We start from the raw sequence: 25,269 nt of genomic DNA on the forward strand, positions 1-25,269 counted from the left end.
GTGCCTCTCCACAGCCTTGTTTGCTGACTGAGTGGATAAACATCCCCAAGTCCTGCCCACCTTTGACTCAATAGCATTGGAATCCTAGCTACGATGTGGTAAAGGATATATATATTTTAGCTTTGCAACATCTGGATTGAATACTAAGGTTTACAAAATATTCTGTATAACTAATGAGAGTAACATATAGTCAAGATGGTGAGTACAATGGTCTTTTTTTATTTTTACTTTTTATTTTTTAAATCTTGGTCCTTGCTGGCAATTTGAGGTATTTCTTCTGGGCTGGGAAAATGCAATTCTGGAAAACTTCTGCACTGGCTGGTACATGTCAGGTGAGAAGCTATTGGGAAAAGTCCAATAGCTACTGAAGGTATATGGCTGGATTTAAGGATAAAAAAAGTTAGGGATGCGTTGTTACAGGAATTAGAAGAAAATTGTCTCTCAAAGACACAAAAATGGATTCTTGCCCCATGAGGTACTGGGGAAGATGAAGAAAAAACCATCCAGACCAGACACAAGGAGTCTGGACATTTGATCACGGGAGAAGAACCCCTTTCTGGGACTTTATTTTTCCTCATGCACACTGATATTTTTCAATTACTTTCAAGAAAATAAAAAAGAATGAAATCCAGAAAAGATTCAGACTACCTTGGAAAGAAATGGTGTAAATACACTCACTGTGATGGGTGTAAGTGCACCAATGGGTATAAATGCACTCAGTGTGATTGTGTGAGATTCCAAGTGGCTTGGCTAGACATTATAACAATAGTGCTGTTCCCCTAGCCTTCCTCTCCACCCTGCCCTCGGATTTACTGCCCCCATCCCACTCTGAGGAATTTACTACCTCAGACCCCCATTCACCTAAAAGATCACCTATTGTTAGCCTAACCACGGTTGCTGAGTTCTGTTTCTGTAAAGGGTATTTAAACCCTCTGCTTTTACAGAATGGAGTCTTCCATCTCCTCAGAGCTTGGTGGGCCCTGGCACATTGGCTTAATAAAATTCCTTTGCTTTTGCATTGACTCTGGACTCTGGCTCTCAACTGGGATTGCAGGAATAGACTCTGGCAATCTAAGTCTAGCAAGGGGTGTAAGTGCACTCAGTGTGATAAGTGTAAGTGCACTCAGTGTGATGGGTGTAAGTGCACTCAGTGTGATGGGTGTAAGTGCACTCAGTGTGATGGGTGTAAGTGCACTCAGTGTGATGGGTGTAAGTGCACTCAGTGTGATGGGTGTAAGTGCACTCAGTGTGATGAGTGTAAGTGCACTCAGTGTGATAAGTGTAAGTGCACTCAGTGTGATGGGTGTAAGTGCATTCAGTGTGATGGGTGTAAGTGCACTCAGTGTGATGGGTGTAAGTGCACTCAGTGTGATGGGTGAAAGTGCATTCAGTGTGATGGGTGTAAGTGCACTCAATGTGATGGGTGTAAGTGCTCTCAGTGTGATGGGTATAAGTGCACTCAGTGTGATGGGTGTAAGTGCATTCAGTGTGATGGGTGTAAGTGCACTCAGTGTGATGGGTGTAAGTGCACTCAGTGTGATGGGTTATACACTGGCACCTAGCATGAGCCTGGCTGCACACTGATCCTCAGGACAGAAGTGTTGAATAGGAGCACAGAGAAGAAGAGTTCTCACAAGAAATACACTTCAGATTCCTCAGACTAAGTCCCAGTTCCCAAAGGTGGTCACTGTTACAGAGTTTAGCCAAGGTGAACCCCACAGCTGTGGAGACCACTGCTTTCCCTTGTGTAGAAAAATGGAAGCTCCCCACCAAAAAGTCCATTTCAGCAATGTGTGAAATCTTGAAAGTGAATTAATTGCTTATCTTTATGAGAATGGGCAAAGATATATTGAAACTATGGAATAAATATCTCATGTTTAAGGGAATAAACTAGATTTACATTTGTCTGTGTGGGTAAATCTCAAAACTTTAATATTATATAAAAATTTCAAGTCACAAAATGTTATATAAAGTATATCTTTTATTAAAAATTTAAAAGCACACAGAATTGTATTATACATTCTTATTAGAAAACAAGTGTAAATTTATGTAAATGGAAGGCAGGCACAGACTTGCAGACAGCTGTTATATCTCCTTGGAGAGAGAGTCAGGGGATAGCAGAGAAGGCCTAAGCTCTGTCTGCATTTAAAAAAATTTTTTGAAGCAGATGTAAATATGGCAAAATATTAATAATTATTAAATAAGCTAATGAAGCCTAGGACAAATATTATTTTCACTTCTCTTCTTAATTAAAAATAAATATAAACATATATAAGCTTTGCAAATCCCAAAGCAAGAGTTGGGTTTCCCCTGCTGAACCAGGGAAAGCAGATGATATGTAAAACATGACTGGAAAAAGTATACACACACATGTACATGCACACCTGTACGTATATACACATATATGCATAGGCTCAAATTAAACAATAAGCCTTATTATTTTTAATCAGAAAAGGTATTGGCTTGATCATAAACACCTTTGGTTCTGTAGGTCATGATGTTATAATTCTAGCCCTTTTCTGTGACTCGGTCATGGACCAAATCTAGAGAAGATAGAGATGAAATGGCGAAGGTGGAGAGGAGGGTCAAGGATTCCCTGGATGCTAGGTGCTACTTCAGTGTGGGGCTGAAACTTTTCACAAAGGCTGTCTGTGGAAGGCTCCATAAAGTCTGATAAGAAACAGCAGAGCCAGAGTCAAGAGGCTGGGTGCAAGTCCTTAAGGGCTGGATAGGGAGAGATGATCCCTGAATTCCTGCACAGCAGGAACTCCAGAGAGGCTAACTGTCCTCACTATAGAGATGACCCTGGTTGACTTCTCTTTTTAATTGGAAAGTTTTGTCCATTTCAGAATAATCAATGGTGTTCTGCTGAATCGGGACCTTTGTTCCTTAAACTCTCACCGAATTCTCAGTCAGTATTTTGTCTATTTTTACCAACCCCTTTTCTGGATACTGAATGATTCTTTGACTCATTTTTTTTTATGTGGCTGGGGGATTCTGAAAAGATATCAGGTATGCAGATATGTAGCCTACAGAGGGCAGCCATGGGCACCATGGAGCAGGTAAAAATAGTTTCTGAAGGCAGATAAACACACATCATTTTTTTCTAAACACCAGGGATATGTTTTTGTACAATAAAGCTGGAATGTTACCATCATCTTACATGTGATCATCTTTACAAGTGATTTTCCTCAAGTTCCTGAATGCATAGTGTATAAACTCATCGACTTTTCACCAAATAAACATGAATCTTAGGTAGCCTAAATATACAGTTAGTAAAAACAATGTGCTCATTACTTATGTGTGCTGATAATTAATTTTCATTGTTAAGCCAACAGGATTTGGAATCTCCTAGGAGACGTGATCTGGCTGTTTCTGTGATGATGTCTCTAGAGAGATTCAGCTAGGGGTGTAGACCTATCCTGAATGTGGGCAGCACTATTCTATTGGCTAGAACCACAGACTGGATAAATGAAAAGGAAGAAATGAGATGAAAATCAGTGTTCCTTGCTCTCCATTTTTTCACTGTGGACTCAATGTGACTACTCTCACACATTCTTGCAGCCTTGCTTTCTGGCCATCATGAACTGTATCCTTTCTGAGAGGGTGAACCAAAATAAACTTATTTCTATCAAGTACTCTGTCACATCAATGAAAGATATAATTTCTACAAACATGCCAGAAAGTCCTCAGGGAGCTGGCTAACCCTCAAACATAGCCTACTTTAGTTTTAAACCCCCTGTATTGTCCACTTCCTACTTATATTCCAGTTGACTTATTAATAATTGTTGTCTATTATTTATTTTCATTTTACTTTTTAAAATGAAGTGCCCTCCTGTCTTTAGTGGTTGGCGTTCTGAGCACAGTTTGACAGAGACTGTCATTAGAAACAGATCAAACCATAGTGCAAAGGTCAGGAACCTGTGCTCAGAAGACAGTCTATGAAAAATGAAAATGGAGTCTTTTATGACTTAGAATCTGAGAAGGGAGGATCTTTGCTCAGTTCCGACACAGGTTACATGTTTTCTTTTCTAGAATGCATGCATTGACTTAACCTAAGATTCACTTGCTCCTCATTTGAGTACAAACGAACAGGGCAGCTCTCCTTACTCTCCAGCAGTGTGTGCTGCACACCAGATTCTATCTGAGCACACGTCATAATGTTCCCTGTACAATAAGCTGCTCTTCCAACAACTAAAGAGGAGGAGAGTAAAGGGAGCTTGACACAGTCACTCTTTTTTGTCATTTTTGTTTCTCTGTGTTCCACTCTCTTCAGAACAGCTGAATTTCCTTTTCCCTTTAGATCTTTTCTAGCCTTTCTCTGAAAAACTTTTTGTTCTCCTTTCCCCTAGAAAAACTCATATTTCACTCCGTCTTTCCACACAGCACCGGCAGGACTTGCTTTCCTCACTGAAGTATATAAGCCCAAGGGCTCACACATCAATCCAATGACTTGTCAGAAGTCTGGTCTCCCACCATGGTGTAGAAATCCCGAGCTTAATGAGGCCAGGGGAGCTGCATGGCCTCTCAGGTCAGGGGAGGCTGTTAATCTTTCATGTCCAGAAGTTCTCTCTGCTTTTCAGGATTCTCACTGTCTGTCAACAGCTTTTCTGGGGGACTTCAAAACCACACAGAGAATGGAATTAGAGGTGTTGGGAGCAGAGAACGCCACCGTGTACATTTCAGGAGATGGCAGCAGCTACTGCCTGGGTAAGAGACAGGATCACCTTGGCCATTACAAGAGGGTGGAATGTCCTTCTATGAGGCAGCATGGGAGGTCCTACGACCTGCTGAGATGACACGCAGACAGACATCACTGCTACCATCAGTTTCATCATGCTGTGTGAGGCCTTCCTCTGCTTGAGACTCTCAGCTCACAAGCCTCGTCTTCGGAGATGAAAGAAACATCGGAGAGACACAAATCCCATCTCCTACTTTTTCAGATTCAGGCCCCTGAGTTCCAGGGGGGAAGGAATAATGGCTTAAGATCAGTTAATTAGTGATATACTGGGGCAACCCCACCCCTTCTAGTGCCCAACGTAGGTCTCTGTCCTTACACCACATTCCTTCCCTGCTGTTCATCCGAAAGGAACTTCACTTCTTAAGCCATGGGGCTGTATCCTTCCAAAGGACAGAAGCAGGAGTACACTAATCCATATGCTGAGTTTGAGTTATCCAAACATTTTCTTTTGTTCATGTTTGGACGGATGAAGAACTGTATTTGTAGGCAGCATTTTTCATAAAGGTCAAGAGCAACTATTCAGTCTGAACTACTATACAGGAAGATGGACAGCACATTATCGAGAGGAAAAATGTTTGTATCCACGTACTGGAAATTATCCACCTTGACTGATATGGTAGAGTTGACCTGTAAGTAATACAGCAAGAACTGAGAGAGATTCTGATAGATTCTCTGGTTTTGAACTCCAGACTCGCACACTGTTACCAGTGCCTGCTTTTTGACGTTGGTATCGATGAGGAGCTTCAATGTCAGGTCTATGGAATGATTTGAGCACTCCACAAGGAACTGCAGTTGGCAAATGATGAAGTACCAGCCTGGGGACTGGATTACCAGGTTCCCATCCTGGTATCCAACTCCATGGATGGTGCCATCTGGGTTCCATGACAGCTTGGTATTGTTGAGATGTTTTGACACTGGAAAGACAAGAGAATTATTTTTGTTCACATGTTAGGTATATGTTGGAAATCTGTTTTTTAAGGTTCCCATTCAGCAGGCTGTTTTCTAGAACACTGCTTGCTATCCTAAACATTTAAACATCTTCCAAAGTACTCTTTCTAGAATATTCTTCCATAGCTCATTCTTTTTACTTGGGAAGGCTCAAAGCTAGAGGGTTGGATCACACACAACACTGCACCAGAAAAGGAAAGGCCTTATAGGAGGATTTTCTAATAGAAGACAGCTCCTATAGATGGTTTTCTTTTAATTATTATGTATCACGTCATATAATTGTTGTTAATATTTTCCTTTTACCCTTTTTTCAGTGTGGACGTGTATGTGTATATATGTGTTTGTATTAGACCCAGGAATGTATGCATGTGCAGGTATACTAGTGTGTGTGTGTGTGTGTGTGTGTGTGTGTGTGTGTGTGTGTATGTGTGTTTTATGCCTACAGAGGCCAGAAGAGGGCGTCACATACCCTGGAGATGGAACTACAGGCAGTTTTGAGATACCTGGTATGAATACTGGGGACCAAATTTTGGTCTTCTGGAACAGCAAGTACTCTTAAGTGCTGAGCCGTCTCTCCTGTCCCATAACTTGTGTTTTTGAGGCAAGGATTTTCCCTGGCTACAATCTTGCCCAGTAGGCTAAGAGGTCAGCCAGTGCGCTCCAGGGACCCCTGTTTCTGCCTTAGCAGTAATGGCAGTTTAAGTATGTGGGGCTCATGCTTCACTTTTAAAGTAGGTCCTAGTATCTAGCTCAGATCCTCAATCAATCACTTACAAATCAATCACTTGACTGCCTAAGCCCTTTCCCCAGCTCCTTTCTCCCTTAGACTATACCCAGCTAGACTGTGTTTTGCACAAGGTCTATGCTACTGTGTCATTTGTCACGAATGAGCATTTAGTGTTTTGATAGGCATGGCAGATGGTGTCAGAGCTGTGACATTCAATACTGTTCAATTTCAGTATTGAGTTGTTCAGAAGAATCTCTCACATTTTTTGTATTTAAGATAATTCAAAGTATGTTATGTGCTTGCATGAAAATATCAACAATGAAACCCATTACCATAAGCAATTAATATTAACATGTGCTAATAAAAAATAAGATCCACCCTTTAATGTAGTCTGGATCTTTCCAGGGCAGGCAAGCATCCTTGCATGGGCCCTCAAGTGAAGGACCCACCACACAGGATTGTTAGAAAGACAGGGAATTAATGGAGCCTCTAAGCTAAAATGTTTGGGTGAAAGCCAATTCTCTGAGTCCTAAGAAATGAAAATCCGCACTGATTGGTAAAGGTGCCTTCAGAACTGGGAAGCTGGCATGCTGGCTTTAATTGATTCAGTGCTTTCTCTTCAAACCTTGCTGCAATTCAACTGAAAGGCAAGAGCTAATCTAACTGTAAAATGGGAGCTTTTAAAATGAGCAAAGTGGCTATTGAGAGAATCTTGGCCATCACTTCCGTGGCTCATTCCTTCATGTTCTAAGTGCCTCTTACTGTTTCATTTACAAGGGACTCTTACCTGAAGCGCACTGTAATATGCAAACAGGCCCTGTGCCAAGGAGCTCATCAAGCTGTCGATCTAGGGACCAGGCAATTCTGTAATTCCCCTGTGAATAACTTCCTAGAGGTAGGGATGGGGGCCATTCTTTCTTTGTATTAGGAGAAAGACTGTGCATTTGGCTCAAACTAGTAAGTAGGTGCCCAGTAGTGGGAGTTGTGGAAGAAGGAAGAGGTGATGGAAGCAATGGACAAAAGTGACAGTGATTCCCACCTGCTAAGGGATCTTTTGAATGCCTGTCCATCTGTCCGTGATCACACTATGGCCCCTAACATAGCTCCTTTTAAAGCTCATGCTTTTTTAAAAAAAATGTGCCATTTCTAACAAAACTTTTCTTATCAGCAAATGGGGCTGAGGAAAGAAGAGCCTTGTAGCTTTAGAGAGAAATACTCTCATCCTCTTCCTCTAAGACATTCAAATCCAGTTTATGAAAAGTATAATGTAGGCCAAGAACACAGGCGTGCATCACTTTAGGCTAGAGGACTCTAGCTGGGTCCTTTGGATTAAAAATTAACACGTGACACTGTCTTTATGGGGATATATTTTTTTTCTGGCTTTGGTTACTGACCTTGAAGGTAGGCCCATGACTTCTTGAATGGTGTCCTTTTCAGGGTACATAAGGGGTCCTCTGAGCAATTTCCTAAAAACAAGATCAGTCATGAATTGTCCTCTGCTCCTCTGGGAACTGTAGACAACTAGATTTTTTTCTATAACCCTCTGAGACATACATTTACTAGTCTTTTTCTGTTTGTAAGGTTAAATAGACGCACGCACACGCACACACAGTTACATACCAAAACAAAACAAAAACAACAACAAAAAACTCCCCCCCCTTTTTGTTTCATTTGGCTTTAAAACAGCCTAGGATTTTCACATTTCTAAAGCTTATTTTTTTATTGATTACTTTTACATGGGCTGTTATAGACTATATAAGCTGAATAAATATGACCTGAACTCCCACAGTGTGCTGGCCACCATTCCTGACAGTCCTCATGAAAGGTGTTGTTGACCACCTCTAATAGATTAAGGGACAGTGGGAATCCCTTAACCTTCAGCCCAAATTCCAGTCTCCCTAACAGGACGCTAGATTCTATGCTTTTACCTGCATTAGCTAATCTGGATCTCAGACTAACCCAGGGTCAGTTTTTGTGTCTGCAGACACTCAAGGACATACTCAAGGATAAGGAACATGTGGGATTGTGAGGGTTCTCCACACTTGCCTCATTCCAGAGGATGGAATTCCTTCTTTAGGCTTCTTTGCTAGACAGCAAAGACCCAAAACATCTCACTTAATTTTAAGATGATTAATGCATTAATGTGGCTTAATGGCATCTTAGCAGGAAGCCTCCTGTCTGGATCTTCTTTAATAGAGACAAACAGTATTTGTGTCATTATAGCATTTGAGAAATAAAAATATTTTTTAATACCATCACCAAGGATGATAGCTCTTTCTTATTTAACGAGCTAATTTGGATACAAGGGACCAAATTATACATTTCCTGCAGTGACTTATGAATCCATTGTATTTAGAGTAAATCTTTCTTGTTTGGGCCTTTATTCCCCTGTTTGGAAAACTGGAAGCTCTCTAACCTAGCATGGATGCTTTTTTGATGATGTCACCAGAGCTGACAACTCAGTCCATTCACCTGAAACTGACTAACAGCCTTAAGCTTATGCAATAGGACCATGACTTGCTCTGTTGGCTTACTGTCTCTCTGAATAGTATGTCCTGAGCTCCCAATTGCTTTCTCTATCCCATTGCCCAGATTTGAGAAAGTCCCTGGGGCCTAAGAATGGTTAGAAGGTGGGTGAAGAGTTCCCTCTGCTGTCTGAGCAAGCTCACTACTAGAGAAAACCCCAGCAGAAGTGGGGGAAGAATTCCTTTCTATCTGCTCTTAACTCAGAAAGAGCTTCTGGCCCATCAAGGGCTGTAAGGCCATCTTCCACTCTCTAGGTCTTATCCCATGCTTATCATGTAAGCAGTGTTCTTGTGAGGCATGCTGCAGCCCTGTACATACTCATGGAGTGTGTATAATCAGAACACTGACCCCAAAGTGTGGTATTCTAATGATCTGTCACTGTTATTCAGCCTCATCTTTTAGACTGCAGAACATCAGTCAGAAGAAACCAGACAGGTGCAAATCTGGGTGACTTTCTTTGTTGGGACTAAGTCTCTAATCTATGCTCCCTATAGCTCCTACGGGTGACATTCATTACCTCTTGGGTTCTGACTCCTCCCAGTCTCCCTAGTCTCATCCTGTACCTTCCCTCATCCCATCTTACTCTATGTCTTAATAGTAATCAATGTCATCACTGCTGTCCCAATTACAGGTAATGTTAACTATTTTTGTGATACGTTGTTGAGCATGCTACAGCCATGATTTCCATTTAATTTTCATAACTGTCCCATGAAAGACAGTTTATAGTTATTTCTGTCATGTATATAAGAAACCCCAGCTTTGAAAAGGTGAATGGGATTGCTCTCAGCCACACAGCTAGTTGTCCTGGTAGGGTAGGCCATTGTGACTCTAATACTTAAACAGATTTTTCCCACCCTACTTGAGTTGGAGGCCTGAGGTTCCCCTAAGCAACTGCATCAGTGTATGTCTACCTGAACATCTCTTGTTCCTGCTACCTGGAACCCCCTACCTCTATCAAGCCAGTTGTCCTTTGAAATACACCCTGGCAGAGACTACTGTTTAGTCTCTCCTACTACTCAGCCAAGAAGATGCTTCATAAGAATTTGCTAGATGGAGTCAACTAGTCCATCTCTTTTATTTCCTTATGTAGTTCTGGCCAACCCAGTACTTAGGGCATCAGTGTAGTGAGTAGAGGTGCTTGGCTTGCATTTTGCCTTGACAGGAATAACACTGGACTCATCCTCAAAGATTCTAAGTTAGTTGGGAAAGAAAGATTCTTGCCCTGTACCCAAACTAAAATGTTACTTTAAAAACAGGCTCTATCTCTCTGGTCCAAAGGCCCCATTGTATCAAGTAGCTTATGACATCTGCAAGAACTGAGCATCTACAGATGGTGGCAGAAGTACAAGCCCAGGCTTGCCTCTCACACATGTAGGTTTTTTTCTTCTGTTTTTCCCCTTTGGTCTTCATATGTACAATGGGGTGACCTCAGTTCTGAGAAACCCAGTGATGGAAAAAAGCAGTCTTATGTTGAAGCATTTGCATTTCCTGAAATCAAATGACAATTTTTTTTCTTAAAGAATTGATTAGATAGCTTTATACTAAAGGAGAAAGACTAGTCTTTCCTTCTAAGAATAGCATTGTTGGGGCTGGTTATTGAGAGAGTGACACTGTTGAGCTTGAAGAAGACCCCAGAGGAGGGCATCTCTCTATTATTGCACATTTGGAGGTGACAACCTAGAGTAAAAGAAGCTTGGTGAAACCCAAACACAAGGGACCTCAGTGGTTTCTGAGAGGTTAAAAGGTCCTCAGCTAATGGCTAATACCACTCTGACCCCATTTCTCCCACACGATAGTGGCTATGCCTACACAAAGGATACCCAAGTTATAACACAAGGCACAGAGATGGAAGTGTGAATATTTAGCTAGTCAGTGTTGATCACGGAGTGAGTAGGCCACTTTGAAAGTCACAGGGCTCTTGTAACGACCTAGACAATATTGTGTGGGATACCAGCCATGTAGCTCAAGTCATATCAGTTTGTGAATCCATGATAAGACAATCTCAATCTATTGTGGGTATGAAGAGTTGTAGGAGGTACCCCATGCAGTAGGAATCCTGTAGTGGCCCCAAGTGTCTAGACTGTGGACTGTATCTCTGCTATGGCCCCAAGTGTCTAGACGACTGTGGACTGTATCTCTGCTATCTGTCGTACTCAGTGACCATGAGTCTAGAGGGGCTCAGTGTGAGAGATGGAACATAAGAGCTGTCCGGAGATGGAGGCTAGGCTGAGGTTTGGCTGTCGGGATTCTGGAAGTTTCTCTTTGAGATTTTAGTACTCCTGTTTAGATGGAGAGCACTGCTGACTGAGAGATAGAAATGCCCTTCTAGATCATTTTAGCAGACTGTGCCGATGTATCCCCTCACTTCGGATACGGATGAGGGGCCAGGAAGTTAGTCCTGGTTCCAGTTTTTTGCTTTTTGTACATGCTGCTATCACCCAAGGTTGAAGACTATGTCTGCTCATGGTCAGATTTTCAGAGACCCAAGAAAATTTCACCTCATGGACAATCTAAACTATGAACATCCTGCTTCAGTGAGAATTTGTATTGTTTTCAAACTTGTCAAACACATGGATTTCATGCTCACAATATTTCCCTCACTGCAGGGTTGTCCTAGGTAAAATAGTGACAAAGACATACCAATAGTCTAAAATGCATGCCATCCTATCATATTATTGCCAACTCCATAAATTTCTTTGAGAGTCAAAGTCTTCCGATAGACAGAGTTGGTGAGTCATTGTTTTTTGTTTGTTTTTCACTAGTTCTAGCTTCTTCCAGATGGATGGTGGGTGGACTATTATTCCATTTTGTTTGGAAAAGTGGAGAGAAAGGTATACCAGTGATATGACAGAGGCAAGTTTCCCAGAGAAAGAGGAGCGGGAGTGGGGAGGGAGATGGAGATTGCGACTGCAGAAGGTGGTTGAAAGGATCATGTTCTAGAAGGTAAGGATTGGGGAAAGCTTAAAACTAGAGCCCCTCCTTGGGATTTTTATAACATTGGCCCCAAAGGATCATGCTAAAGGAGATTATGGATTTTATTATTGGGAATATTGAGCCAAGAGATGCTAGCTTTCAAGACCTCCTAGCAGGTAAAAGAGCGGCACAGCTGACTTAAGAACATTGGTTTCTTGATTCCCAGAGCTGATCTCTGTCACTGATTTTTAGTATTACTGTGGAGCAGTGAAGGTTAAATGCAGGAAGAAATGAGTCTGTAGCCATTTCATACACTGCAACCAAAGCCTCAAGACACAGCTAGAGGGGGTTTCTGGGAAAGCAGTGAGCCTTCCTGGTCCTGCAATATGGGAGAATGCCCATAGATAACTCCAAATTTATGTTCAGAACAAGGTCAAGCCACAGGTCATGGCAATTGAGTCAGGTGACATGTGTTCTAAATCCTAATCAACTTTTTCAGAACCTGTCTGGTAAAGACCAGGCAGATGCTGCTTCTCAGCGAGTACATGGGTCTAGTGAAGGCAATGGATCCATTGTTTCCTCTCCCAGAACGCCAGCTATGTAAGAACAGTAACAATCAACTTGGATATGTAGCTGAAATGACACACATCAAGACTACGGATGCCAAATAACTGGCACAACACACGGCTAGTGGTGGCTTTGCAAATGTGAGGCCCATTCCCCTCTTGTCTTTTCCCTTTTATCTTGGCACAGCTCTGTGATGCTAAAAATGAAGCTCCTTGTATTACCTGTCAGATTAGACTTTCTTGATTCTGTACACAATTGTTTGAGGTTTTCTGATGCTTTTAGGGAAGGATAAAGACTTCTTGGCATTATCTTTTTTTTTTTTCTTTGAAGAAACAGAAAGCCACCATATATTAGTCTCATCTCCCTTGGAGAACACCCAGGAAAGTCTCAACAGCGACATCTAGAGGAGTCTCCACTCTCAGCAGCATTTGGCTTTGGGTGGGGGTTGGGGGGAAGGCTCACTTCACAGGCCTTTAAATCTAACCGTTTCCTTGATACCACCAGGGCAAGAAGACTTATGATGCAAGCATAAATCCCAATTGTTGCCACTTGTAAAAGGACAGGTGAGTGACTCTGGATTCACAACAGTACTTGGGAAAACGCCGATAGATAGCATGCTTATTGTTGAACACAGAGAAAAGAATGGATAAAAATGGCTTGAAATCAAGTTGGAATTCACATCAATCCTGTGAAGCCTTTTGGGGGCTGGAAGCCTTTTATGTCCTGTGGTATGTAAGGAATGTAAGGTAAACATACTGGCTTTATGGGTACATCCTTGCAGTTAATGCATCGTAGAGGCCAATTGAACTGGCACTGTTGGTGGAGGTGTTTAAGAAACATCTTACAATTCTTCTAACATTCTAAATAACCTTTACAATGCCCCAGCTTATTTTCAATGTGGAAGTACAGATGCACTCTCACAAAGGCTTTGGCTCAGATACACGTGAGTCCAATCCCACCCTGGTACTTACTCACTATATGGCTTAGCACAAGTATGCAGGCCTCTTTGAACTGTTCTTTCTTCCTCAAAGTGAAAATAATGTATACCTCAACAGCTGGCAAGAGGATTAAATGAAATAATATACAACACTGAGCCTGTTATGTACCACACAAACAATACCAAATAATCGGGTCCCCTTCTCTGGTCTGGGGCCTGGGCTACCTGGCTGGCAGAGAATCAAGACCACAGATGTTGTGTTTAGGGCTTGAACTGAATATAAAAAGGAGCCAGTTTTAGGTCTAGGACTCTGCCTTTCTCCCCTCCTGCCTTCTTCACCTCCTTCCTCCCGCTCTTACATTGTTAGGACAGTAGGGAAAGCTGGCATGTCCTGTAGAGTGAGAGGCTGGCAAATTGTATCTGCCAAGTCCAGTATCAAATCGCGAGCTTTTCCTCTCCTTTTGTTCCCTCCTCTGCCCTGCATCTCATCTTTTTTCTCCTTCCCCCTCAATCTCTTTTGGGTGTGAAGCTTAAGAGTGCTGTCTTTAGAACCCTATCCAGGACCTCTTCAGTCAGAATGGCTCCCTCCCGGGGTATTTCCAACAGAGAGAGATTCCTGAGTCCTGTTAGCTCTGGTTTGAGAAAAAGGAAATGGATTTAAGAGTGAGCTTTACCGAGTGTGTTCAGAGTGAATGGAGGAACAAATAGGTTTCTTGTGGTAAGTGAAGTGACCTGCTGAAAAGTGATTTACCCCCACCTCCAGGAAAACATCCTACAATGCTGCAAAGGGGAAGAAGAGAAAAAAAGAAACTAAGCGTAATAAGCTGGAGATTTGGGCCTTCTGAATCCAACCCCATCTCTCTGACAGAGGGGCTCTGCTAGCTAGTGTTTATTCTCTTGAGGGGGAGAGCTTGCCACTCCTTATGTCCTCTCTGCCACCAGTGTGACTTCCATATGGCAAGTGGTTATAGACCATTTGGGTCAGTCAAGTACTTGGGGGGGGGGGATTAGCCTCCTCGGCTGTGCAGTTCTCTCATCCTCAGTATTTCTTTATTATAGAGCCTGCTTCATTTAGCCTCTTTTGATGCCCATAGTTTCCTTTCAGCTTTGGAGGGGCTGACTTCCCTTAGGGCATCCATGACCTCTGGCTGCCATGGGCCATATAGCATTTGCAGGAAAAAAAAATCTTTTCTACTGACAGAGGATGGAATCACCCCAGGTCACATGACCCCCTCAAGCCTGTTCCCAAACCTCAGTGGCCCTTTCTGACCCAGAATTTAGTAATAGATTGAGTACGGTAGCCTTTAAGAAGTTCCTAGTGCTGGAATTGCTTCGACCTTACGAGACTGAGCTCAGAGGTCTCTACCACCGGCTGGGAGACATTGTCCTATATCACGCTGTCCTGTCAGCTCTTTTGTATGTCTCACATCCTTCTGCAGGTATTGCCATGAGAAGATGCAAGATTTTGTTGGGACTCCTGGGATCCAGGCAAAGGATGCTGTGATCCAAGATTTGGACAAATGAGCCCAGAGCACATGCAATGGAAGAGTGAAAATTGAGTGGAAACAGAACATTAGAACAGGAAAGATGAGGAGACATGGGAGTCTGGGCTCCAGGCGTGTGTGGAGGAGGTAGGGATCATTTCATGGAATGTGGAAGACTGGAGTGGACCAGATGGATGCTCTGAGGAAAATGGTTGGTCCCGTTTCACGTTCATGGTTGGCTCTCTGCAGGTTGCATGTTACCTCTGTGTGCTAGAGCTAAGACTAAAAGCCAGCATGAAGCGTAGGGGAAGGGCTCACAACTCAGTATTCCTGCTTGTCCATGATGCAAAGGAATGACCACTAAGTCTCAAGCATGGTGGGGTGAATGCAGGCTGGCAGTTGGCCGGGGCCAGGAATGGCAACTTTGTGTTAGGACTCGTTACCAGCACGGGTGTGGTTTTCTGTGGTTTCCCTGTAGCTAAGGATATCCTGTGCTGGCCTACCTCAGTGTGTGTGCAGAGCCCTGCATCCCAAGCTCTGGTCAGCGCTGGCTTCCTGGAGGTGGCTGATTACAACAGCTGTCATGGCCAAGGGCTCTGCATCCTTTTAGCTTCTGTCCTTGTGACAAACCTCATGCCACCCCTGAGACATCCTCCCAGGAAGCTCTGGAAGGTAGGTCAGCCCTGCCTGGGATGTCTTGCAACAGTCTTCTTGTTCTTCATGCCCCCTTCCTTCCTTTTTAAAAAGGGCAAGTTACTTCTTGTGCAGGCTTAAGATCAGCTTGTTGGTGAACAAGGTTGTGGCTTTAGATTTTCCTCAGACAATTGCCAGGCTGTTTCTTTCAGTATTCATATACAGGACAAGAGAATTCTAATCTCAGGAGGTGTCAAAGAACTAACTAACGAACTAACTAGCTAACTATCTCTCTCTCTCTCTCTCTCTCTCTCTCTCTCTCTCTCTCTCTCTCTGTACATATTCATGTGTGTATGTGTGTGCATGTGTGTAGAGTCCAGAGGTCAGTATGAGGTGCCTTCCTCAATCACTTGCTATGTTATTTTTTAAGACAAGGTTTCTTACTGAACCTGGAGCCTCCCAGTTTGGCTAGACTGAGTAGCCAGCGAGTCCTAGAGATCCTCCTGTCTCTGGCTTCTCAGTGTTGGGGTTATTGGTATACACAGCTGTCCTGCTTTTTGTGGTGGGGAAATCTGACTTAGGCTTTTATGCTGCCTAGGAAGCATTTACCTACATACAAGCTTGTGTAGTAAGCATTCTTTGCAGCCCCAGCCTTAACTCATTCAGTATATTGAACACAGTGATATTTGGAGAGGAGAAAAGATTTTCCTAAGGAGACCTAGCCTGCAGGAGCGGGGACCCAGGTTTTGTCCTCAGATGTTATTTTTATCCTGCACCCTGCTACAGTGTCCACCATTTGTACAGCCAAGGCAAGGGTAGATGCGCATTAAAAGGGGAGTGGGGGGCCATACACGGCAGGGTACTTGTTCCTCAAACCTGAAGTTGGGGACCTCAGAGTCTTTTTTTTAAATTTTTTATTAATTTATTCATATTACATCTCAATTGTTAGCCCATCCCTGTATCCTCCCATTCCTCCCTCCCTCCCGCTTTCCCCCCTACTCCCTTCCCCTATGTCTGTGACTGACGGGGACCTCCTCCTCCTGTATATGCTCATAGGGTATCGAGTCTCTTCTTGGTGACCTATTATCCTTCCTCTGAGTGCCACCAGGCCTCCCCATCCAAGGGACATGGTCCAATATGGGGCACCAGAGTTTGTGTGAAAGTCAAATCTCCTTCTCCACGTAACGGTGGAGAATGTCCTGTCCATCAGCTAGACTGGGTAGGGGTTCAAAGTTTACTGCCTATATTTTCCTTGGCTGGTGCCATAGTTTGAGGAGGACCCCAGGGCCCAGACCCGCCTGTAGTTTTCCAGGAAATACCAGGCAAGATTACTATACCCAGCGAAATTATCAATAACCATTGATGGAGTAAACAAGATATTCCATGACAAAAACAAATTCAAACAGTACCTAGCCACAAATCCGGCTTTACAGAAGTTACTACAAGGAAAACTCCACCCCAAAGGGTCAAACTACAACCAAAGCTACATAGGAAATAGGTAACTATACCATCGCAAAATCACAACCTCAGAGTCTTATATTTGCCCCTCTGCTGCTGTCTTCTCTATAGCTTCTGGCAAGCCACCTGACTTCCTGGATCTCAGAAACTGACCTGTCAGCTGGAATGAGAATGGGAACACGCACCTCCATCCTTCCGCCCTTGTACTGCTAAGTCTCGGAGCTGGTGGTAATCAACCCAAAGGAAGCAGGGGAAAATTCTTTAACCAAAAAATTTATGTTCCCAGTGAGGAGTGTTATCAGCATTGACTAATAGAATCTGGTTACAGAAACACTGAACTGAAAACAGAGGTTATTTTGTTATTGTTGTTGTTTTGTCCTGATATTCTTAGTTTCATGAACTAAAGAAATTTCTCTCTCAAATGAAGAACTGAGGAGCAACATGGAGAGGACAGATTTTACTTTTGCCTCTTTATGATCATTAAAACAAAACAAATGACAAGGCAAACAACCTGGCATCCACTCATATCAATTCTTCTGTGAACGGAGGAGCACTTTAACACCCAGGCCCAGGAGGATGTTCTCTCCAAGAAGGAGTGTCTCCACCTGAAGTGTAGCTATTTGTGTGGTCTGGTGCTAACTCTAATCTACTAGTAAGAGCTTTATACTCGGTACCCTATGATTGGAGTGCTCTACAAATCAGTGTGGCTGGGGTCCTAATGCCTAATCAAAGCTATCTTTGCCACTGACATTATGTCCATGGAAGGTGGCTACTGCCCCACCAAATGACAACTTCTAATCTTCCTCAGAAAAATCTAAGTGGAGGTGGTAGTAGGACAATGGAAGCACAGATAATCTGTGTGTGTATGTGTGTGTGTGTCTGTGTGTGTGTGTGTGTGTGTGTGTGTGTGAGAGAGAGAGAGAGAGAGAGAGAGAGAGGGGGGGGGCGGGGGGTGGGCACGGGAGGTTATTTATTAATGCTGACTGTTCTTTGCAAAGCTCCACGGGAACATATGCAACAAGTTAGCAAGAATGTCTAACATCAAAGCCTATACTGCCTGTACCACAAGAGCCTGCTGTTCCAGTCTATGGGCTAAGGCCAACCTCTGCTTATTCTGCAAGTAAGGTCTAGGGACATGCAGTCATGCCTGAACGTTTGTGTGTTGTCTGGCTATCCTAATCACAGTAACTACAGGGCTGATTTCAGCCAAGAGGAGAAGGCACACAAAGCCTGGAATATTCACTACCTGGATCTTTGTAAACAGTGTCCGTGGCCTCTACACTTTTCCTTGCTCCTTGATCTCATATCTGGTTATCTATACAGGCATAGAAAATGAGACCCCATGTTAGGGACTAAGTGATTTTGGCTAACATTGAGATATTGTTCATCAAGCTAACATTATTCATCTGTCCCAAAAGGTTTAAAAGGCCCGTATGTCCACCCAAGCCTCTTTGCCCATCCTTTCTAAGCATTCAGTAGGATGTCTTGAAGGAAAGAAATTACAAGGATGATGCTGATGTAAGGAGCTGTGTCAGTTCTTCTGTGATTTCTGGTCCTAAGGGTGCCTAGTGTCCCTGAAGTTCTACCTACCCATCCCATCTTCTTCCCTCCCCTCCCATAGTTCTGTGGTTGGCCAGCTGTGCATGCTACCTGGGCTTTGGAAATTGTGAGTAGGACTGAGATAGGGACTGATGTTTTGAATGTAAAGACACTGAATCAGAATCAAGGGCCTTTTGGGTTAACCACTATGATACTGAGCAAGACACTTTGTCTCTAAGTCTTTTTTCAGCTTCATTAGGTATTTGGCTACTACCAGTGATTTGAACTTTACTATATGCTGGTTGTCATGCCAAGCAACTATCAGCTGGCTCTGATTGGCTTCTCTAGAACCTCAATGAGGTAAGCACTGTGGTTCCCGTTCAATGGATGTGTAATGCAGACTTCCATGTGGGAAGTCATAGTCAAATTTGTTCAATTTAGGGTTTCCAGCTCAAAATACAAGGCCACCTTATGTCCCTGCCAGGGTTTGTAGTTGGCTGCAGCAGTTGTATTGTTAGTGGGAGTGTTACAGGCAGGTGGGAGGTTTGTGTGGATGAGCACAGTGAACAGGGGCTACCCAGATGAGTCAGAAGTATCAGATCGCCCCATCAGCCCGCACCTCCATCCACCCGACTCCTGTTGTGGACAGTCATGGCATTTCTGGTTGATAAGGCACTACACCTTGTGGTGTCATCTGTATGATTCACTACACATTCATTCCTGTCTTTGAGATCTTACCTCCTTTAAGGGGAACCTTGTCCGTTGTTTTTGGAGTAGAGTCCTGGAAGGAAAGGGAAAAGAGCAGGGTGAGGACACTGTGGAGGCAGAACAGCTTGTCTTTTCTTTTTCCATTTTTGGGTGCCCTCAAAGTATTATACAATTTAGAGCCCACCCTCCATTTGACTCTTAAAGTTTGAATATTGATTGATTGACTATAGTGGGCTTTTTAATCCATGTCAGACCACCTGTCTACCAGAAACACAAGACTGGGGTCACCATCCACATCTCACAAGCAAGACAAGATGGCTGGTCCAGGGATACACAGCAAGTTCACGGAGCTCAGGATGACAGCTGGAACTTCCATCTCCCAGTCAAGAGCTTTCCCTTCCACACATGCTATTGTTTTCCCTTCTGAAAGTCAATATATGATCAAATGAAGTGAATAAATGTACGTACTTTTTATTTCCATATTTTGTTCACATAAGTGTTGTAAACACACCCGGAAGATGTCTTTCTACCTCAATTGTGGTTGGAAATTGTGAATTAATTAGTGTTTACATTCCAAACATTGTGATGATGTTATAAATAAACTGGGTCTCTGCCCTCATGATTTATTACAAGCTTATATCCCGATATAATTGGGAAATATCTATAAATATTTGGCACAAACAGAAGTATATGTGTTTATACATTCACATGATATTACATAGGATGCTTTATCAAATAATCAGATGTCTACTTAGATTTTTTATTTTATTTTTTGTAAATGAGTAAGAGGTTGATGGAAACATTGTCTCCTGAAAAGGAAACTGTGTTGTGGGCCAGAAAGGACAAAGAAAAAGTAGTCACAGGGCCCGGAGAAGCTGTATCACAAAGATGGAGGGGTCCTGGTTTCCAACAGATCCCTCAGCGACTAGCTTTGCAGTGTCCCCCCACTTCTTCCCATGTCAGCCCCAAAGAATGGAAGGCCACATTTGCCTTTTGACCTGTATAGGTCACAGTCACCCCTAGTGCACTTAACTGAGATAATCATAAAGACTAAAGGGGTGGATATTTTCATGGGAAAATGGTTTCCCAATATCTGCCAAGGCTGGAAGTTGACAACTAACAGCACCTGCATTTCCAGTGTTCTGTGCGAGGGCTGATGATCATTTGGAGGTATCAGTTTAATTTATGTCCCCAAGAGCTCTGTCGTTCTCCTTCTGTGAACACATTGTTATCTGAGAAATAGATCTTTGCTCTAGCCCAAGAGGCAGGGCTCAGGAATACAGCTCCAGGAGGCCTAGGGTATATAAGCCAGCCTTGATGTCACACTAATCTGAAGAAGGTTTGAAATTTTGGGTCTCAGTTTTTTAGGGGAAGGGAGGTGAAATTGGTTTGGAAGCTCCCAGCCCCACCCTGTTTGTTTTCTGGATGTGTTGTCTTATTTCCTGAGAGTTCTTAATGTGGGTAACAGTGCTGTACATCTGTGAATACATGATTACCCATATGCTTCTTAGGAAAACCTGACATCACAAAATTCCCCTTTATGTTGCCTCTCTGAGACAACAGCTAACACTTCAAAATCTATTAACCAGCTGACTTGATGCCAAGCATGACTTTTGATTAGCATGAAGTGCGAACACACGGAGAAAGGCATCTCCATTCAGATGAAGTCTAGCATGATTGAATGCACCAAGTGTCCCGTATCCACCTAGACACCTGGAGCGGATAGCGGAACAACAGCAGCAGAGTCATTCCAGTGACCGAAGTGTCAGAGAATCATTCATTCAGCTTTAGAAGATCAGTGGTATGCATTGTGCCACTCACTGAAAGATATGCTATGGACCTAGTTCATTAAAATAGCCCATTTCAAAAAGCACTACTAAATATGGAATCCAAACAGCAGGTTGTGGCACAAGCCATGAAAGAATCAGAGTGCTTAAAGAAAGGATTTCTGGGGAGCTTTAATGCTGACTACCTTAGGCTGCAAATCCTCATTTGGCAGATTTTGGGAGAGCTTGAGTTGCCCTTAGTTCTCACACACTCCCAGGTGACACTGACTCCTGACCTCCAGACACCTTTGAGCATCAAGGATATAAGATGTCAGGGAGGAGGATCTAATCGTATGGGATAGGGGTGGGGCCATGGAAGGGAAGGTCTTGTTTTTGCCTGTCAACTCAGAGTTCCTTCTACCTCTTTAGGCAGGGAGATGCCAAAAACACTGGCAGGGGATCCCATATCTTCAGTGTTTACATAGGGTCCAGGAATATGAACAGAAGTGTGACTGCTCTTTTGTTGAAGAAAACAAGGTCTCTCGAGCTTCTCCTGTATACTCATAGTAGGTGTGATTCCAGTGTTAAAGCACGAGGCAAGTCCAGGCATCATGCATACCTTGAGGTTGATTTGGTAAGGAAGAATGCCAAGTTATTAGAGTCTAGGGCCAGTTCTAGGCTAAAAGTCTTCAGTGAGCTTTCGACCTGGCCAAGGACAGAGCAGCTCATTGTTCTCTCCTTACTATTCGACAGCAGCTCTTGAATGTGAGAGTGGAGAAGCAAGGCCTAAGGACATGATGACGGCTCACATTTATCAGACATGATGATGGCAGTCAGAAGTTGTCAGATTGTTTAGACCCCAGGCACTATGCTGAGTGCTGCCCGTAAACTGTTGTAATAAACCTTGCCTACGAATGTGAGACATTGGGTGAAATGAGACCTATCCTGCTTAGTGACTTGGCTTTGACTAAGGTAGGATACAGGCTTGACCTAGATGCAAGCAAATGGGTCGCCCCAGGCTATTATCTTAGCACCATAGGACAAACAATCACCATGGTTACCAGCCCCTGCCACATTTCCTTAAGCATACTTTCTCTTTTCTTTCAGCCTCTACAGACATCTGATGGGCATTCCAACAGTACCAGAGTTCTTTCCCTGTAATGTTCACTTAGTCTGTTTTTCTGCAGGTGAAATGCTCCCACTCCAATCATTAGCCTAGAACTGCTTTGTTTGTGTGTTTGTTTTTAAAATCTCTTTAATTAGTGTGAGTGGAGAGCCAATGATTCCTACTCTGGCCTGTTGGGGTCATAACAAGATATTGCATATAAATTATTAGCAATGGTTTGATAACTGTAGCTATTTGAGAAGGGCTGTTTTGAACCTTATAATGCGTTTAATTTGTCATAATTCCCTGAAAGGTCTATTTGTTTTCAGAGCAATGATGTAGAGGGTAGGAAACACACGTGTTTAAGTTCCCAGATTTAGCTTTTCAAACAAAATTTCTTGTTACTAAGAAGTATCAAAAATGACGACAGTGTGGAATAGTCTAGAGAGAATTCCACATCCTTTCCCTTTCTGACTTCACTGTCTTATGTGGTGGTCTTTGGCTCACGGCACATAGAGATCTCCATTAGAAGCACTTAATGCTGGTTACGCTGAGAGCCAAATCCTTTCTGGGCCTTATCGTATTGGCCTTTAAATGGACTTCAAGATTTAGGAGTTGTCTGAGACATAGAGAAATGATTTAATCAGCCCAAAAGATCCCAGAGATGAGAAAGTTAGTCATACTGGCTGTAAAGGCCAGGGCTCCACAGCAATTGTTTCTGTAGACTAAGGCAAATAACAGCAGCAGCATGCTCTCTTATGCCCCACGGGGAAAGTGAATGGCAGTCATAGAAGACCCCAGGGGAAGCATTTTTATTAGGAACTCCTGACTTGTCAGGTCTGGGATTTGGACCACAGTGACTTAAATAGTGTTTCTCCCACTTGCAAGGATTTATCTCCTGTGGATATTCATGAAAATAGATATTCTGATTCAGAGGGTTTGGGATAGGCTCTGAGGCATTGTAATTCTAGTCAGTCTCCTGGACATGTCATCGTGTCTGGTCCACTGGCTCTTTGAGTGGCACTGGCTGTAAGACATGACACAATAAGTGAGTAAGGTCACCTATGGTCTTGAAAGATGGCTGTAGGGTGATGGAATCTGATGTTAGATTAGGACGTCTTCCTGCTCTGAAGATGGAGTTGGCACTTTGTCCTCTGTGCCTCTTCTATCAATGTGTTTTGTTATCTAGTCCCACTTCCTGATCTGGAGTGCTGCCCAGGAGGCTGACCATCGTTCATACCTCAGTAACCCCCACAATCTGCTCCATCCTTCTCTGGGTCATGCCTCAACTCGTTGTCTGGCTTGATGGGTCTCACCTCCACTTGCTTCCACTTTGATAATGGAAAGCTCACCTTTACAGAAGAATATAGCTCATGAGTGGGAAGAATGATAGCATTTACTAGTCCCGCTTCCTCAATCCTCAGGATTCAGATAAGGATCATCAAGAAATGCCAGACTGCAGAGCGGAAGACATTCACGTCTTCAGAGCGCTGCCCCACTGATTAGATATTCATGAAGAGGGAGGTTATTGCTAACTCTTCCCTTAATAAAGTGACTAAAAATGACCATATATAAACAGGCACATGTCCTTAGCTGTTATAATAATGATATTGAGCAAGGATGAACTTCAGATAGACCCTGGATGTAGGTTGTTCCACTATAGTTTTGACCTAGCATTTGCAAAATAGTCAATGCCACAAAACCAACAACCAAGGGTAGGTGTAATGGCTAGCTTGGGGCTTCTTAAATTTTATTATCCTTACAGATGTTCTAGGAAGATTATAAAAATGCATGTTTGACTCAGTAGTTCTAGGGTGGGGCTGGAAAAATCTTAATTTCTCCTCTCTCTCTCTCTCTCTCTCTCTCTCTCTCTCTTTCTTTTTCTCTCTGTGTATGTGTGTATGTGTGTGTTATACTTGGGTATGTGTGTCTGGGTATGTTTTGTGGTCTGAAAAAAAATATATGCAATGATGTGCATGTGGTGGTCAAAGGACAACCCTAGCTACCAGTTCTTAGCTTTTGCCATATCTGTCTCTTTGTTGGCCAGTACTGTGCTCACTCTCTACTGTCTGGCTGAGAAGCTTCTGTGATTCTCCTGTCTCCACCTCCTATTTTGCCCAAGGAGCAATGGGTTTACAATTGTGCACCTGGATTCTGGGTAATTAAAGGTAGGTCCTCACACTTGGTAGCAGGAGACTCAACCACAGAGCCATCTCTCAAGCCCAAGTCTGTATTTCTAACAAACTCTCAGGACCATTTATTTATTGGTTTGCTTGTTTATTTTATTTTGCTTTATTTTTCTTGTGGTATTAGAGATTGAACTCCAGCCTTGCCTATACCAGGCAAGCACCCTAGCACTGAAATATGTATCCTTGGCCCTTTAGCCATTTTTATTATGAGACAGGGTCTAACTAAGTTGCTCAGGCAGGTTTTGAATTTGTGATCTCCTTGCATTAGCTTTAAGAGTAGCTAGGATCACAGGCTTCTGACACACAACCAGCTAGGGCTACTCAGTCAATCACATTGTTTTAGATTAAGAGATAGGTAGTTATCACACAAAAGGCAGTGTGTGAGGCTCTGTTGGATTCTAGGCCCCTGAATATCAATGAAAAGAAACAGCCACAGAAGACATAGGGAAATGAAACATGAACTCCATGTGATTGTATGTTATTAGGCAACACTGCTGGGTTAGCATGAACTCTCTCAGCTACAGTAGCAGTATTATGGGGGGCGGGTAGAGATGGAAAGCCGGATATGGGTGAGTGCAGCCACACTGCCCACAATCTGCCTTCATGTATGTGCAGAGGGAGCTTGAATGTGGTGGATACTTGACCAATTTAGGTGGAAGGTTATGTGGGTTTCATCACACTATTTTTGAAAAATTTCAAAAGACAGTTCTAAATGTTGTCAGGTCCAGCTTACGTGATAGTTACTCCACAGCACCTTCTCTTCCCTAGGCAGAGGCTGGCTACTTCTTGGTTAGGAGCTTTCCAGCAGGAGCTCAAATATCACGGGCTCCATTTTCTCATATTGGGAGAGTTCCCGGAACGGGTCCTATGTGCCCACATGAGTCTTCCCTTTAAAGCTCTGCATACTCTTTGCTCCTTAGAAAATTCCCAGCTGCTAGAAAACCTTAATTAATTAATTATTAAACACATTCTTAAACAGAATGAACAGTGGATGCAAGGAGTCCCTTAAGAAGAGGGAAGTGTCCTAG

At 43.1% G+C, this 25,269-nt stretch overlaps 1 protein-coding gene and 1 long non-coding RNA gene across 2 annotated transcripts in view; one reads left to right on the top strand and one right to left on the bottom strand.

The window, feature by feature from the left end:
- Positions 1 to 1,961: 1,961 nt before the first annotated feature.
- Positions 1,962 to 25,269, bottom strand: part of TNFSF8 (TNF superfamily member 8) — a 28,382-nt gene continuing 5,074 nt past the window's right edge. Inside the window, exons 2-4 of the mRNA XM_084773805.1 lie at positions 19,212 to 19,254; positions 7,811 to 7,882; positions 1,962 to 5,655 (exon numbers count right to left, since the gene is read on the bottom strand). Of these exons, the coding sequence (XP_084629931.1) occupies positions 5,261 to 5,655; positions 7,811 to 7,882; positions 19,212 to 19,254 (510 nt within the window). The 3' untranslated portion in view covers positions 1,962 to 5,260. The remainder of the gene's footprint in view (positions 5,656 to 7,810; positions 7,883 to 19,211; positions 19,255 to 25,269) is intronic.
- On the top strand, positions 5,264 to 17,866 carry LOC311592931. Its single transcript, XR_014777544.1, has 3 exons — positions 5,264 to 5,370; positions 12,927 to 12,985; positions 17,046 to 17,866. It is a non-coding gene; the product is annotated as an uncharacterized lncRNA (long non-coding RNA).

Source organism: Acomys minous (assembly GCF_964271855.1).
Source record: "Acomys minous genome assembly, chromosome: 1".
Classification (NCBI taxonomy): domain Eukaryota; kingdom Metazoa; phylum Chordata; class Mammalia; order Rodentia; family Muridae; genus Acomys; species Acomys minous.